General features: G+C 40.1%; 1 protein-coding gene across 2 annotated transcripts in view; it reads left to right on the plus strand.

Moving 5' to 3' along the window:
* The window catches only part of LOC117475889 (protein jagged-2-like), a 55,193-nt gene that overhangs the window by 11,735 nt on the left and 25,658 nt on the right, over window positions 1–17,800 (plus strand). For both annotated transcript variants that reach the window (XM_034122261.1, XM_034122327.1), the window contains exons 3-5: window positions 7,757–7,814; window positions 15,338–15,592; window positions 16,483–16,543. In XM_034122261.1, the coding sequence (XP_033978152.1) occupies window positions 7,757–7,814; window positions 15,338–15,592; window positions 16,483–16,543 (374 nt within the window). The remainder of the gene's footprint in view (window positions 1–7,756; window positions 7,815–15,337; window positions 15,593–16,482; window positions 16,544–17,800) is intronic.

The raw sequence follows: 17,800 nt of genomic DNA on the forward strand, positions 1-17,800 counted from the left end.
AGTTAAGTGAGTTCAAGTAAACTGCTGCAAACACGCTTGTTATGAACACACGATGATTTGGCTTTCTTAAAGTATGCTCATGAACTCAAACAGGTCACTCTTATACAAACCGTCCCTGACAAGTGTTACTACAGTCTTCTTCGTCTTCTTCTTCTTCTGCATGTTGCTGCAACATGGATGTCGTGCAGCCTGTCCTAACGGTCCTCTCCAGAGGGATTGGCTGAAGGTTCAGCAGGGTTTCTCAACATATCTGGGCCCAAATCTCTGTCAGTTACCCAACCTCCCACTCACTCTAACACTCTCACACACTTATCAGTACACAACATATCTGAAATGCTCCTTAGAGGAGTTGTGTGTCAGATTTAATAAAGTAAAGGTTCTGTGGTAATATGGCCTTAAAGGATCATTATTTTTTATTTTAAATAGGGTCATATTTTTGGAGTTATTTCTGTCAGCTTTGATTATATTGTGCATATCCAATTTAGAAACATCTCAAAACTGCAACATCTGTACAGAGAAGTTCAACAATAACAGTCTGCTGATGAGATGAGTGGTTTTGATTTGGTCAAAAGCTCCAGAAAAAGCGATTAAGTTGACCATGATTTGACACTCGCAAATAATCTTTAGGTAAATTAACTAAACGTTATGAATAAGCATTTCTTTATAGGTTACGGCAATCCTCTTGTTCTTTGACCTGATATGTCTGTACTTCCTGTTTTTGTGCTCACGCTTAAATTAATCCTACGTGGTTTCGACGAAACTACAACTTTACAACAAACTGTTAACCTTTAACCTCCTATTGAAGAATTGATGTTAAAGCAACAGTTTGTCGCATGCATACCTCTACTTTGCCTCGACATGAAAGGGTTTGATTTGTCTGCTGTAGGCCGTTTATTCGTCACATCAGGTGGATCAATGATGAAGGAGCCGATGGGGTTTTCCCACGGCGTGAATATCACTTTCCCAGCAGCGCTGCGGAATCGAGGGCTGCCTTAACCTTTTTGTCAGCGCACCTTTCAGTGGGAACAATGACTTTATACCTCTGCCTTTGTGCCCACATATTGAGTTATCACGACGAGTGGAAGGAGGGGGGAAACAGAGGGTAAAGGAGAGAGATGGAAACAGAGAGAAGCGGAGATAGAGGAGGGCAGCTGCACCGGGCAAAATGTCAGGAGTGGATTCGAGAGCGTTTACATAAGCCCTCTCTTGTGCTGCTCTCCAGAGTGCAACATGCTGGATCTGGTATTCACGCCTGCTTCAGGTGTTGGCTCCTCGCTTCACACAGGGCTCTGAATACATAGCTGCATCCAGTTGTTAGCAGACCAAAATAGTCAAATTTAGGATCCATGTCAGCAACTGAAGCTATTCTTGTATCGTCTGCTGGACCTCCAAAAGAGTGCCATCCACCTGATTTACAGATATTTCACAGCTTTTGAGAAACTAGCGCCATCTAAGAGCCTACGTTATACATTATAAGTCCTGCTTGTTTTTGGTGACAAGACAAATGGTAAAGCGGCTCTGTGCTGGCGTTCCTGTTGTGTTTCTATGGAGAGACTACTACTTTTTTAACTTCTTATTGATGCACCACTTTGTGCCACATAGCATCTTTACACCTGTGATCCTCGTAACTCTTTAGACATGTGTACTCAAAGCTACCATGCTTCACACTGGGACACATCCAAATCTTTGACATCATGAAATGTCAAAGTCTTAACAAGATTCTGAAAATGTAAAAATGTTCTTTTGTGAGTCACTGCAGACTTTTATGGTCATGGTTGGTCTGCATTGGACTCTCTTCTCTCAGTCTCTCTTAGGTCTTTTTCTTCTACTTCACTCTGTTTACAGCCTCTTATCGCATGAATAGCTTCAGCCAAGCATTTGAACTGATCTGACACATTCCCAGTATTGCGCAAGTCCCAAATAAAGATACCACATTTAGCTTTTCCTTAGAATGAATCCTCTAGTTAAAACTTTTTATTGATTTTGATCGGTCCAATTTTGCTCATATCTTTGGTATTGTGTTGTTTTCTCAATTTTCTGTCTAATATATCGTTTTTCTTGACCTGTTCTGAGAACCTTGTGACCTTGTTATGATGCACAGTTGCCAGGATTAAATGCACAATACGTATTATACTGTATTCAAGGATACAGTTCATTCATAATTGCCTTGGATTCTATTATAAGTGTTATGTGATGGGTGATATGCGATTGTGGTTGTGATACAAGGTAAAGTTTGAAAGGATAACAAATCATCTCTGCCCCTGCTTGTGGTTGCAGTACACACACTATACTGTACTGTGTATTCTCAGTGTGTGTGTGCAGGTTGATTCAGTGCCGCCAGATTCCCAGCGGCAGCATCTGATTACAGACGATTTGATGGGGAGATAATAAAAAACTGAGCTCAGTGTTGGGTACGCGCTGTGACTTATTGAGACTTTGTTTGAAGTCTTTGGCACCTTAATTTGATAATGAACAAACAGAAATTGTGCAAACAAATCCAATTTGCAGCGGAAGTAGTCCCTTAATGCATTAGAAAATAGTGTTTATGTAAGGGAACTGAAAGAGACATATTCCTTTTCAAGTATTTGACTGAATCAGAGGACTAACTAATGGATTTAAGGCGGTATGTTCTCCCTTTACAGAGCATTCACGGCATCGATTTACTATAAAAGACACATTCTCAGAATTCCTCAGTCGCTGGAGCAGCCTGCGTAACCTGGAGCGACAGAAATAGCTTTCATGCATTTGGTGTGGGAAAAGTGAATTGGGTCATTTTCCATTCTGCAGCTCAGTATAAAGACCTGATTAGATTAGCTTTGATTAGATTTGCTGTCTGAACGAGGCCTCCTGGAGGGGGGGGGGGTGGTGGTGCGGTGAGGCCTCCTTAGAGAGGAGAGGTGGTGGTGGAGGGGCGGTGGGCTTGTCCTGTTAATAATGTGCTAAATTAACCATCTCCGCTTCTCTCTGCCTGGAGCGACATGTTTTATTCATGTCAATAGACTTAACAGGTGTGACGTGACAGGTGTTGCTGCTGTTTTTTTTTTCTCCCTCTGATCACAACTTGGGAAAAGTTGTTAATTGGGTCTCGGGATTTCTCTTTTTCTTTTTTTAAGAAAAATGCTGCTGTGAATTTTTAATTAAAGGAACATTCCTCTCCATTTTAACTCCATTTTAAGGTGGAAAATTCATATAGCAGAGCACACATTCGTCACATCAGGTCGATCGAGTTGTGTGTTTAACACGGGATCTTCTCAGTGTGGAAGTTCCAGTGTCTACAGGTGATTTTCTTCTTTTGTTGCCAGCTGTCAGCCGCCCAGCTCTTCTTCTGTTAATTATAGACAAACCATACATGTTATATATTGGCACTATCACTGTGTTTTTGTTGTCAACAATTCCGTTTCCCACAACTGAATAATACACAAATAAACATACTGTTGATCTAATCAATAATTATTATATCTCTCTTTATCACCCCCAAATGAAGACTATTTGTAAAATAGGGAATTATGAGCATGCCCTAACTGCTAGGGGATCCTTGTGAGAAAAATGTTAGTAATCTGTCCTCGTCAGTCCTGGCGTTCCTCAAGGATGTGTGTTTGGACATCCAAAATTTAAGACTGCTCTCCTACATGGACCATATGCACCTGCTTCACTTTTGTGAAAATCGATGCTTATGTGTCCAATTGTAGTTCAAACCTAGAGTGAAGACATGCCAACGCCAGGCTGCAACGGACGATTATGTACAATACATATTTTAATACAAGTGTTATCGACTTTTGGTCATTTCTGTCAAGTGACTAAAGAAATAATTGACTATTGACTTTTGTGACTTATATTGTGTTTAATCAATCAGTGCTTCCTGTGCAGTAGTTCTCCAAATCATGAGGAAAATATTAGTTTTCTGCCCAATGTAGCTACAACCAGTTGTACTATCAAAACAAACACTGCACGTTTTCAGAGACACTTCACCAAAGCCGAAAAGAGTTTTTCGGAGTAAGGAAGTAAAATGACTGTGTGTGATAGCAGTACTGAAGATTAAATCTAATTAGTGTGTATAGAAATCATAAATTCACAGAGCCGCTCCAGACTGTGCGCTGTATTCTCAGTAGGGTGGTGTGCTGCTGGCGGCTGTTCCTGCCGCGGTGGAGCTGTAATTTATTCATTGAACAGGTGAAGGCGGCGAGGAGTGGGTCGGTTTCTCCTCGCCTAATGAAAACTCAAATCCCTCTGACTCCTGTAAATTGGTTAGGCGGTGTCAAGTGTCTCCCAACACGTCCCCACCCTCCCAATATCCCCCCTCCCATATCACACACACACACACACACTTAAAGAGCACACACACTACGACTCATGCAGCTCCTGTCCTTCAAGGACACACTCTAGAGCAGTCACACACTCTAAAATACACACACACACACACACACACACACACACACACACACACACACACACACACACACACACACACACACACACACACACACCAGAGTCAGGCTGCTCTGAGGCCGTGGGACAGCCCCATCTGTTTGGGAGCCAGCGGCGGTGACATTTAAAATTGATTACAAAGGGAAAGATTGATTATGATAATGTTCACTTATATTCACTCATTACGGAGTTATGGCTGCTCATAAATCACTGCTGTGTCATCTGGAGATGATGAAGAGGAGGGTGGTATTAACAGCATGATCCTCTGCAGACTGAGGGTCATCGTTTTTAGATTTGTACTGATTTGATCTAATCTGAGTGTAGTTTAAACATTCAGTTCCACACCTGAACCAGACGTTGAGCGGTCTGTTAGAAAGGACTGATACTTAACATTGCCCTTAACCTCCCCAATTGATATGACCTTATGTCATGCTGTGCCCTGATCATGTGAGCGGAAACAGAGAACCTGCTTACACCCTGTTTGAGAGCCATTTGATAAGATTTATTCGATAATTGTATTGATGTAACTGCCCAGCTGTGTGTCTCTCACTGAGGGAAAGAATGGTACATTTGGCTTTCAATCGTCTGCCTCATAGTCAGAGGTCATCATTTGCTTCAAGTCTCTATTATAATACTGAACACTTTGATTAGTTTCTGTTAAGTCATACAGGGAAAGGGAGACATCAGTCTAGTTGCAACTCTGCACTCTAATTTAGCTGCACATACAGCAGAACTGTCATCAGATCAGTTTACTTTCATATGAGATCTTATATCATGTTTTAGGGCTGCTTACGTGAAATGTAGTGCCAGCAAACAACAGTAAAATGCAATCATTGAAATTATGAATGGCACCACCAGTGACAATTTTTGCACATTTCTGTCTACTATGAAAATAGCATTTAACAAAACAATCTTAACTCAAGACCCCTCACTAACTTGGTGGGCTTCTTTTATTTATTTTTTACGTCTGACATTTTAAAGACTCAACAATTTGTCAAAAAGAAAATGTATTAAATGAGTTGCCGCTGCAATGAGCATAACACTTTCTATTGTGAGGTAGTCTCTTGTAGATGATAGACACATTTTACATTTTATGTATGCACCATGACATCAAGTCAAATTCCTCGTATGTGTGAACCTACCTGGCAATAAACCCGTTTCTGATTCTGATTCTGATCTCCTGCCCTATGTAGGAGATTCCATGTGGTTATCCTCTTTTAATGCAAGCCAAGTAAATTACTGTATGTCTAATTTGAATTGCAGCTCTGAACTTGCTTGTTGTGAATACAGCCTAAAGCAACTACCAAATACTTGTAACAACACGGTGTCACATCTGAGTCAAGATTTTTCCTCCCTTGCGTCTTTTCTGTCCCTCTGTGAACTAAATGTAAGCACCGTAAAATCACTTTTAAAGCGCTGTAAAGCACTTTACCCCTCTACCTTCTTGTTTCATGTCTCTGTCGTCCCTCTGTCTCTAATCTCCCCCAGCACCACTTTGTTGCCTCCCCTGTAATCTTCCCTGCAGCCTCAGTCGCTGCGAGTCACACTTGGGTCATGGGAACTCACAGCTGCTCGTCCGGCCTCATGCAGTTGACGGACAGCGAGCTCCATTTTGGTTTGTTTGCTGATGCCCGTGAAAAAAAAGGAAAAAAATAGCCCTGCACCTGAAACAATCCAGAGTGTGCGTTTGTTGCTGTGGGATGGCGGAGCGCGTCTCCTCTGGGAAGTAGGCCATAGTGTGCAAGCATAGTGTGCAGGCATAGTGTGCAGGCATGCTGCGCTTTCTCTCAGAATATCCATAGAAAACTGTATCGCAGCACTAAATGGTCTAATCTAATATTGATATGAACGATACACAACACCAGTGATGGAATGTTACTAAGTACATTTGCACTTAAGTACTATTTTGACATCCATGTACTTTAATAATATTAATGATAAAGCTTTATTTGTAAAGCACTTTTCATTCAGGTCAAAATCGAGAGAATAAAAATTATAAATAAATATAATCAAAAAGTTTACAACAGATTATCCACTTAGTAAAAGTTGTATAGAAATAAGGAAAAGGGAATTCATACAAAACAATTATAAAAAATTATAATTAAATTGAACAATATGAAAAATATTTTCGGCGACTTGAGGAATATTTAAAAAGCCTGCTGCTCAGTTTTTATTTGAGTATTTGATGCTACTTTATACTTCTACTTCACTACATGTCTCACTACTATAATGAATTTAAACTTACAGTTAGAACATGCGGTGAATATATCCAAACATTGCGACAATTGATCGCATTTTAAATGATTTCAAAACGTTGTGTTGTCACTTGCTGCCTTTCTCCTCATTCTGACTCACACTCAAGTGTTACTCTCTGAGGAAGCGTACAAGAAATGCCAAGAAATGATGCACGGCAGTAAGAATGCTCAGGCAAACTCTACGTAAAAGCTGTGTATTGTATTTACATTGTATATGTTATATCTATACATCGCACTGCACTTCTTGTTATTGGTATTCTGTGCAATGACGATAAAGCTAAATCCAATATAATCTAGAAAAAATGTCATCATGAAATCATTATAATTCCTTCTAGCATTTGCTTTTAATTTAGTCTACAATGTGTTATAAGAAACCCTGAATGGTATCGATCCCATCACCCAAAGTGTCTCCCCTGACACCTGAATTAAAAGACACACCAAGCCCTTACCAGATCCATGTGGACGAAGGCAAGGAAAAATGAATTTCCCTCTTTGGAAATCAATACATTACCACTCAAAATGCCCTTGAGCAAGTCATCAAATCCCTACCACTTCCCGGGGCGCTGACCTCCCGGTGGATCGAGGAGAAGACGAACGTACGCCCTCTGATATCGATACGGTGTCATGGAAAAAGATCATCGAGATCCAGAAGTGACAAAGGAAAACTGGATTTAATATTTGGCTCTAAAACAAAATCGTTTTAATAAATAAGACCTGTCAGGTGAAATATGGAAAAGACAGTTTATTCTCGGGTGAATGTTTTGTCTTTCATCATAACAGTGGCTGCACTCTTTAACTAGCCTCGGGTTGATGGAGGCTAATCAGTTACAGCAGTGTGGGAACAAGAATTATTTTCCCACCGTTATTCACCTTAATGCAACGTGTGTGTGTGTGTGTGAGGCTGAAGACTCATGTGTTTCTGTTTATGAGTTACGGCATCTCGTATCTAGGTTTCTGTGTAAACTCCACATCATGTGCATGTCTTGAAGTGGGCATATCTGAGTTTCTGTGTGTGTGTGTGTGTTTCTGTATTAGCGTGCACTGTGATAACCTCTGCCCCCCCTTCTGTGTTTCAGCGAGCGTACACTGTGATATTGGAGGCGTGGGACAGGGACAATGGCACACACATCAACGGTAAGCATCATTTTACCAATTTAAACATTTTTCTGATGTCCGTCCTTTAATTTTGTCTTTGTATATCATAGCTCTAGTTAATGTGATTATACTTAGGTCATGGTGTTTGTGTCATATTCTGGCTCAACTCATCCGTTTCTTTAGCTTTGATTTCTTGCTAGTAATCTACAGTTTTATTCCCATCTAATGGTTCACAGTGAAAGTGATGAGCATTCACAAAAACTAGCAAAAATGGGCCATTATGTCATGCTTACTGACACCTGTACGCCCGAGGTCTATTTGGTAAGCAGCATGGAAAGAAAGCCAACTCACCCACTCATATGAAACACCTGCAATCTGTTGACTAGCATGAAAGGAATGGGAGACGTGTGCCACGTTGTGAGATTTGTGAATCTGTGCGGGCATGTCAAGTTTACCCATACCTTCAAAGTGAGGCATTGACTTCCTCATGCAGTGCACAGATCTGATTTGTCATTGAGTTTTCCTAACGCTCCTCCACCACCGTTTCCCATTTCTCGCCCTCTTCACGGTCACTCTGACTGTTTTTGGCCATCTCTATATAAAGCCTGTGAGAGCATTGCATCGTTAAGCCATTAATTACGGACCGCAGCAGCTTTTCTTTGCCCCCCTGCCCCTCTTTCCTATGATGTCTGTCTCCTAATTAGCATCCCGACAGCTGTCCGGCTACTGCACGCACTTCATTATCCTGAAGCGCTGTGACACGCTGGCATCTAGGCTGCCATGCCCCGGCCTGGACAGCAGCTCTCGTGGAGCGACACTTTGGTTTCTGATCACTCCACCACCTGTCGATGGTGCAGTGTCATGGGTGGAGGGATGCTTTAAAGGGGCCTTATTAGGCTTTTGGGTTTTTTTTACGTTTACGGAACATAGTGACACTAGCGCTCTATTGGCTAGCGCTCCAACACATTGTACGTGATAGGCTAAGGGGCGGGACATCTCTAAGCAGTTGACCAATCACAACAGAGCCGTCCAGCTAACCAATCAGACCAGACTGGTTTCAGACAGAGGGTGAAAAGAGGTGCTGCAGCACAGACAGTATGAGAAAAATAAAGAGCTTTTTGAACATTAAAGCATGGAAACATGTCGCAGTAGAGGAACGAAATACAATATGAACCTGAACATGAGAAGAATATGTCCTCTTTAATAATCCTCATCGTGGTGAGGCAGGCTGGGGGCGCCGTCCCCTATCTTGAATACTTTGGAGATTTTTCTCATTGCGCGATCAAGTTTGATTCTTAAATCTGTCAGTGAGTCTGTCAGCAGCCAAGTGTCAAATTCAAACAAAACAATTTCTTTGTATCAAATACTACATAAGTTAGGAATATAAATGTAATAATAAGAAACATTCCTCCATGGATGTGATGCTCAGATTTATTTTAGCAGGTATTTGGGCTTAAATTGTTATTATTTACTTCTCTGCGTAATGTGCGTATCTACTTTCACTCGAATGTTCCTACTTCACTTTGGGAATTCCTACATTGTTGGGAGTTGCTTTCGACAAACGTCAGAGAGCAAGGATAAACATGTTGCATCTAGCATTACTGAAACGGTTGCATAATTAAAGAGAGTGCTAGAGAATCGTCATGTATAGCAGGCCAGGTGTGAACAGGAATAAGAATGGAAGGATGTCACGATCAAGATTTTTTGGCCCAAGAGCCCATTCCTCAACACTGTGTTATATGTCTGTACGTAATCCAGGTTTAATCTAAAGTGGACCCACAGTAAAGTAAAATAGAAAACTAAGTGTGACATCGTGTGAGCTTTCTGAAAACACCAAGTAGCCCAGTTTTTTTTCAAAAGTATTTTGATTATTATTGATGGGGGAGGATTGTCAGTTGGACAACAGTATTTACAAAAGTTTAATTCATTTATTAAGAAAAAGGCCTACAGTAAGCCTCCAATGGTCTTATCTTCTGAAGTTTCAGAATTTGCTGCTTTTCTCAGTTCTGTTTTTCACCATTGATTCTCTCAGTTCATCCAAATTTCCTAGAGCCGATATTGACATACGATTTTTTTTCTGACGATTGGTCGAAATCCTAGGTATTGCATTCACTGTCAAAGAAGACGTACAATGTTAACATTTGAGACGCTAGATTCAAAATGTTTTCATTGATGAACTCTGTGAGAGGTTATGATGGCAATTATAAAAGAAGCGAGGTTACTCCAGTGAGCGTTGTGTGAACAGGTCTGGGCAGCAGGTTGGAGAGTTCTCAGAAAATGAAGTCTGTGTGGAAGCTGTTCGGGCTTCAGGAAGGATGATGATGATGTTGACTCTGTGTCGGTGGATTGTTGGCTAGTGTGGAGGGTACACTTTTTTTTTTATTACACTGGGTAAGGATGGGTAATCCCCTCCATCATAAACCAGGGGAGAATTCAGTTGAGATAGCTTCGTTCTGTTAATCTTCTTCCTCTTTTCCATAAAGATCTATTGTTATCCATCAACTGTTAAATACAGTTCATTGATTCACACACCATGAACACACACACACACACACACACACACACACACACACACACACCACACACACACACACACACACACACACACACACCACACACACACACACACACACACACACACACACACACTGTAGTTTATTGTGTGGATTATTCTGCTGCTGAAAATAGTCACCAACACATTTACTTTTTCCTCCTTGTTGAGTAAAGTTTGCTTAAAACAAAATAATATATTTGGTAGATTTAAAAGATTAACGTCTTTATCATAAACCAGTGGGAATGAGAGCTACATACAGGAAGTCATCACATATTTGGAAAGCCTTGAACTGATATTTTAATGGGATTTGTTGACAATAAAAACAATTTATATGATAAAAGTATTGCTAATCTTAACACTGACGCACTGATGGTTTTGTACGTTATATTCAGATAAATGAAAACAACTAAGGTGATAGATGAGGTATTTGTAACGAAACTGTACTAATTCATGTCACATTACCACAAACTAACAATTTAAATATCTTTGGTATCAATAAGTGGTATCCTACTCATATAATGATCAAGCATAATGTGAGCAATGAACTTAAGGTCATTTTCATATTTTCTGACGTTGGAGTGTGCCGCAAGCTGTATGCTGCAATGATAAGATGCATTATAATGTTTTTGCAATCACACAAAACCATTTCAAGGTTGATTTAAGTGCAATTTCTGTACCTTATAATTTGAACTCCACCCAGCTGAAGCAACAAGCAGGTTAAAACAAATCAGCAAAGAGAGAGAAGAGAGGTATATCCACCTCTTTTACTGATCACAAATGTATGTAACAGTTTGTTTGTGCCACACTGAACCGCCTGCAGGAAGATGCTTTCCAAAACAAAATAACTGCTTGACAACCGGGTTATCATCGCTGAATCACTTTCAGAGTGAGAGGGTTGTTCGGGCACGGCTTCTCATTCCTGTTGTGCTTTCATATGCAGCCATTATCTACAACCAACATAAGACTAAGGGCTCACGAAATGATTGCAATGGTGAGAATTGAATAAAAGTTAAATATTTTTTAAACTTTGCATTCATCTAAAACGAGCGCCTTTCAGGTTTTTTTTTATAGTTTCTAGTTGTAGGAGATTTTTGTTCTCTTGGCATATGTGATGGAAATTCAACATTTACATTTTTCTTTTAAATCCAATGATAATGGTTTTCACTGAAAAATAAATACTGGAAGACAATTTAATTTAAAGGGGCTCTATTCTGCTAATTTTCAGGTTCATATTTGTGAATATGTGAACCTGAAACGATGTGATTGGTTAGCTGACCGGCTCTGTTGTGGTTAGTCAACCGCCTATATATTTCCCGACCCTTAACCTATCACGTACAATTTAGGGGTGTAACGGTATCCGTATTCGTCCCGTACCGTCATGGTTCGGACGTCACGGTTCGGACGTCACGGTTCGGACGTCACGGTTCGGACGTCACGGTTCGGTGCATGCAGTCACACGACGAATACGCCTTTTTTTTTTTACGAGTGGGAAAAAAATCTGTCATTCGGGGCAGACTACACTATATATAATCCAGGGGGCGGTATTGCGCCTAAAAGCTGTTTGCCAGCCGCTCTTAAACAACAAATGAAGAAGAAGAAGAAAACACAACAAGTATTGCGAGTTCAGATTACTGATGGGAATTATGGCTCTTTGAAGGGAGCCGGATCTTATGGCTCCGTTACTTTGCGAGAGCCGTTCAAAAGAGCCGTTCAAAAGAGCCATTCAAAAGAGCCATTCAAAAGAGACGTTTTTTTTTAAAGGGGGCGGGGTTAATAGGTTTATCTGCGAAATATACCTTTTATAATTCAATCAAATGTAGCCCTGTTTTGACTAATGATTTATATGTGTACACATATAACACTTACATTATTCAATACATCATTTGTACTGAAGTATTCAAAAGTAAAAATTACATTTTTAATATAAATGATTTGCTGTGGCCAATTATTTTCATTGCATTTACAGACCCTTGTAACTCTCTGACTCTGATTGTAGAACCACGCAAAAAAAAAGAAGCAGATAGCAACACCTATACAAATAGACAACAAATCTTTGCTGAGCCTAAAAATAATCATAAATAAATAACATAATGAAAATAAATATATTGCAATGCTCAAAACAGCAGCATCCAACAGTCTCTAATCCTTGGATATTACATGTCACTGCATCAGCCATTATAGATAATATGGCCATCTGAGTGTGTGTGGTACTGTTTGTGGTTTGTTTTTAACTGTGTAATACAGTTAATTATTCAAAATGTTAGAGTTCCTTATTTTTATACTGAAACTTGCACTACTGTTCAAAATAAATAACAACAAACCTGGAATTATGCATTTGGGACTTTTTTTTGCTTTTTCTTGTTGTACCGAACCCGTACCTAACCGTGACCCCCAAACCGAGGTACATACCGAACCGTGAATTCTGTGAACCGTTACACCCCTAGTACAATGTGTACAATGTTCATTTTATTTTGCAAAACACTAACAACGGCATGTGTTTAGCCAACATTTTACGACGTTGGTTTCTTTTGTAAAATGAAATAGAAAGGGGGCTTTGTATATGAGTGCGTGTATTCCTCAAATTAAGCCACTAATAATCAACTGCTGGGGTTTTATTTTTGAGCATTTAAGACACACTCATGTGGGCCAGATGGGGACAATGTGACTGTACTTCTTTCTGAAAACCATCAGATGTCCGGTGAAGGAAAACAAAATAAACTTATTTTAACTAGCATCATAAACACAGCCCTGTCTTCAGTTCAAAGATCACCACTGTTACAAGTGACAAGCTGTCAAGAGGTCAAAGGTCAAAGTAAAAGTGTCACAGCCCCATAACAAAACGGTCCAGTTACAGGCAGCTTGTTGCATTCAAGTTAAAATCTAAGTAGAAAAAAGTCATGCTTTGTCTCTGAAATGAATCTTCTCCTCAGTTTTCTCTGGACACGATCAGCTGCTCGGATCTGAAGCCCCCTGTTGTTTATGTAATGTGTTTTTTTTAATGGCCCACTCTCTCCTGCTCTCCCTAGTAACAACGGCCTCTCTAGTGTGTCTCCTCACTACAGAGGGAGCTCATTGGTCTATATTTTTATATCTAATTGCTGGAGATGAGCAGCAGCGAGTGTTTCAGGTGGTGGGTGTGGGACTGGAAACTGTGGCCGTGTGTTAGCTCGCACAGAGACTCAGTAAATCAGGACAGCCTGGAAATGGATCCTTTCTCTATACAGTGTCAAACTTCAGCAGCTATGGAGATGATATTAGAAAAGCAAAGGGATATGTCTCAAGTTTTACACAGTTTATGCGATGAAAACATAACATTTTATACCAGGTACATTTCAGAAGTTATCCCTAATAAATATGGCTAAATTAAAATTAAAATGCAGCAAGTCTAATCCAGCGGATAAGGTATAAAAGATTAAACTTACTTTTTTAATGGTAAACTATTATTTCAGAATTAATTGTTAGAGTTCAGGTAAAACGATACATCTTTATGTTAATCTTAAGTGACAAAAGTTTAATTAATTTACTTTAAATTGATTTATTGTATTTACCTTATTGATCCCATATTCAGAATTTGCATACATTTCCCAATTTAGGATCAATAAAGTCAAACTAATCTAATTTAATCCCCATTTCCTATTTGTTTATGAGTCAACAACATTCTCCTTCTCCTTCTTCAACCACTAAGAGATGTCCCGCCCCTGAGCCTATTACGTACAATGTGTTGGAGCGCTAGCCAATAGACGCGCGAGTGTTAACATAGTGATATCATTATGTTCCAAAAGTAAAGCAAGTAGTGCAATAGAGGGATTACATGCAGACAATTTACATGCAAAAAAACCTATATAACAAAAAGCATAATAGGGCCCCTTTAAGACATTTTCTAGCAGTTTTCCACTTAGCTCCTCCCACTGAAGACAGAGCTGAGTTGGTACGATGAGCTCTTCCTTCCCGCTCTGTCTCTTCCAGGTCATACTCCACTCTGTTAGCGACAGCAGCAAAGCATGCTGGGTCACACTTCTCCTGTTCCTTGAGAACAAGCTAAAGGGCCTTTCCTATGTCGCCCCTCCTCGTCTGCTCCACTTCTCTTATTATTTCCGGCCTGGCTCCAATGGAGTCGGGGGTGGATATCCTGAGAGTGGGGGTGGGCAGAAAAGCATTTTGGGTTATCAAGTTCTTGCAGACCTCGCTACACCCTCGGTTTGAGCTCGCTTTATTCTCCTATTTTCTCCTCCTTCTTTCTTTTGCAACATATTTGGTGCAACAGAGTGATGTTTGACTGATGTCAGTCCTTCCTTCTGATCTGTGCTCACAACAGCCATTATTCTTGGATCGTCTTATATCACTAAACACCGGGTTGTTGGGTCAAATCCCATTACCGGAATCAGCGCTGCTTCTTGGAATGTCATTCAGAATTTGTGTTGTTTAGACCATGCTATCAAACCGACACAAATACTTGACCTGTTGAGTGTTTTTAATTTATTCAGTGCTTATATGCATCAAGTCAACCATGATTTATAGAGCAGCTTTCGAGCAAATCAAATACACTTCAGAGTGCTTTACAAGCAACTGACAAAAAATAGGACAATACAAGTGGTCAAATGTTAAAAATAACAAGTCATAATGCTCAAAAGTTTAAAAAAATTACATTGAGATAAATGGTAAAGATGATAACGAAAATAAGTACTATTGTAGAGACCTAATACTACAAAAATAGTTGATTATTCAATTTCAAGCAAAACTTTATTTATACAAAACATTCTAGCAAATCAAATGCACTTCAAAAATGCTTTTGACAAAACTACCATGCTAACAAGTTGTAAAATGTTAAAAATAAAATAAATGTAACAATTTATATTGTTCAACTGTATAGTGTCTATACATTACAGTGACATAAATAATAAAACCATATAATTATAAAACACTACATCAAAGCCAGACTAATACTAAGCCCCTTTTAGTAAAACAACTCTTTTCTGCTCTAACACTGATTTATTTGTCTTGTTTCCAGATGATGAGCTTCTGATTGAGCGCAGCATCCACAAAGGGATGATAAACCCCGGCGAAGAGAAGCAGACGGTAGAGTATAAGAGCTCCGTCACCAGCCTCGTGTACACCATCCGGGTCCGCTGCGATGAAAACTACTACGGCAGCAAGTGCAACAAAGTCTGCCGTCCCCGTGACGACTACTTCGGGCATTACGTGTGCGACCAGCTGGGGAACAGAGGCTGCATGGAGGGCTGGACAGGGCCTGACTGCAAGACAGGTACAAGGAGGGTCTGCAGCAGAACACAGGATACAGGGGGATGGGGTTTAATTAGAACTGATTTATAGTGAATTATAAGAGATTTGTTACTATTTAGTAGAGCTGTAACCAATTATCAAAGCCTTAGCTTATTAAATCAAGAGTATGAAAGTATACATAATAGCCCAACCTCTAGTAAGTTGGTGAACGTTTTAATTTCCTGCCAGAAATCAGATTAAATACATAAAAAAATGTATTTGTTCATTTATTATTATTTATATTATTTATTATTTTTTTATATATATCTTTTGCAAATCTTTTCAATTTCTTTCAAACCAACATTATTAATGGGAATCACAATTTTGGACATTGACATTGATTTAATTTTTTACATTTAATAACAGATTTTATCAAATGAAGAAGGAAAACAATAAATGATAAAACGTTATTGTGCTTGTACTCCTATAACATTTTAAATCTGATCAGATATGTGCATTCCTTAAGTACCTGGTCTTATTTTTCCTGTACGTTAAAAGGGAAGTTTGTGATCACATGGACGAAGCTTTCTTAGTCTCTACCTCCTCACTGCCCTTTTTCGTAAAAACACTTGGAAGTCCACTGATGTTCATGTCAAGTGTCACTTTGTAAGAATTCAAAGAATGTTAGGAAACTCTCGTCAGCGCTGTAGACACCTTCAATTTTCCAACATTGACTCGGCCATCCATTGTTAACGCTGCAGAGATTCTCTGGCATTTCACAAACAAGACAAAACACAGGAAATTAGCTTTTAATGATTTGACCACCTGCAAAACAAAGTGCCAGCCATGCAAAGACTTCAATTGAAATCATTTGAAGTGATGGTGTAAAGAATGCTGATGGAACTTGTCACTTTCTGTTTCCTTTTCCAAAAGCCATCTGCAAACTGGGATGCAGCCTCGAACACGGGACATGCAGCGTGCCGGGGGAATGCAAGTGAGTCACCCCCCCCCCCCCCCCCATTTGTAATTTTTTATTTATTTGTTTGTTTATTCCACTTAGTTCACCTCACAGTTCGTTGTTAAATGATGTCGAACATGCTTTTGTTTGGATGGGAAGAGTTTAATGAGGATAACAGTGGTGATGATGAGGAACAGGGGTGGGGGGTGGGGGGGGGGGGGGGGGGGGGGAGGGTCTGTTGTTGATAACATAGCAAGCAGCCTCACCCCCTACCTCCCCCATCCAAGTTGTATGAAGTGCCCCCCCCCACCCCGTCCCTCTATCCCTCAGCTGCACTCTGATTCAGAAGCCATTGTTCTGCTTCCTGTTTTAAAGCTGTCACACACACACACACACACACACAAAAGCTCTGTTTTTTTTGTTATACACTTCCTCCCTCGTCCTCCTCCAGCATTAGAGAGGCAAGGTGCCCCCCACCCCCCCCCCCCCCCTGTAATGTCTGCAGCCCGCATCACCTCTTCCTATCCCGGGTCTTGTTATGGCTGGCACTCGATGCATACCACCCAATAGGCTGCAGACAACAGGCAGGGATGCAGAGAGGATGGAGGGATATATCAGCTAAAGGGACTACTTTCATAGTCAAGAACAGAAAAAACAGAAAAAAGGAAGTAGTCATCACAATAACCAAAAGTTAGTCTGGTGACTGATAGCCGGATAATGGCCACTCATGTGTTTGTATTATCTTCTCTAGTGTCAAAAATAGCTCATGAAGAAATAACTGGTTTTGAGAATTATAAGTCGAGATTGAAACTGACAAACAATGACAAATAGGTGGAAACTGAATGAAAAACAGGCCATTTATATCGTAGATGGAGTGAAGTTAGATACAGTATTATGACATTTAAAAAAAGGCTGACCAGGCGCTTGTTGTGCAGTTATGTAAAGAGGAAAGGCAGCAGAGGGACATTTAGATTTGATTACATGAGAAACTGAGCTGTACATTTAGACACAGCGGAGCATGAGAGCTTTAAAAAGCCCAACTGCTCACACACACTCACACACACAGTAGCAAGTATTTGGGAAGAGGCGAGATGGCAGAGGGGAGGGGGTGGAGGACATTTATATCGAGGCAGGTTTCATTTAGTTAAGATCTCGACTCGTAAAGAAAAAGAAAAAGTGACACTGACATTTTGTCATCGGAAATGCCCTTGAGGATTTGAAGAGAGGAACACGTGTCTCAACATGTGATTTTAGAGCTTTATCACAATCGGTAACACGCACATGCACACACAC

The sequence above is a fragment of the Trematomus bernacchii genome, unplaced genomic scaffold (assembly GCF_902827165.1).
Source record: "Trematomus bernacchii unplaced genomic scaffold, fTreBer1.1, whole genome shotgun sequence".
Classification (NCBI taxonomy): Eukaryota; Metazoa; Chordata; class Actinopteri; order Perciformes; family Nototheniidae; genus Trematomus; species Trematomus bernacchii.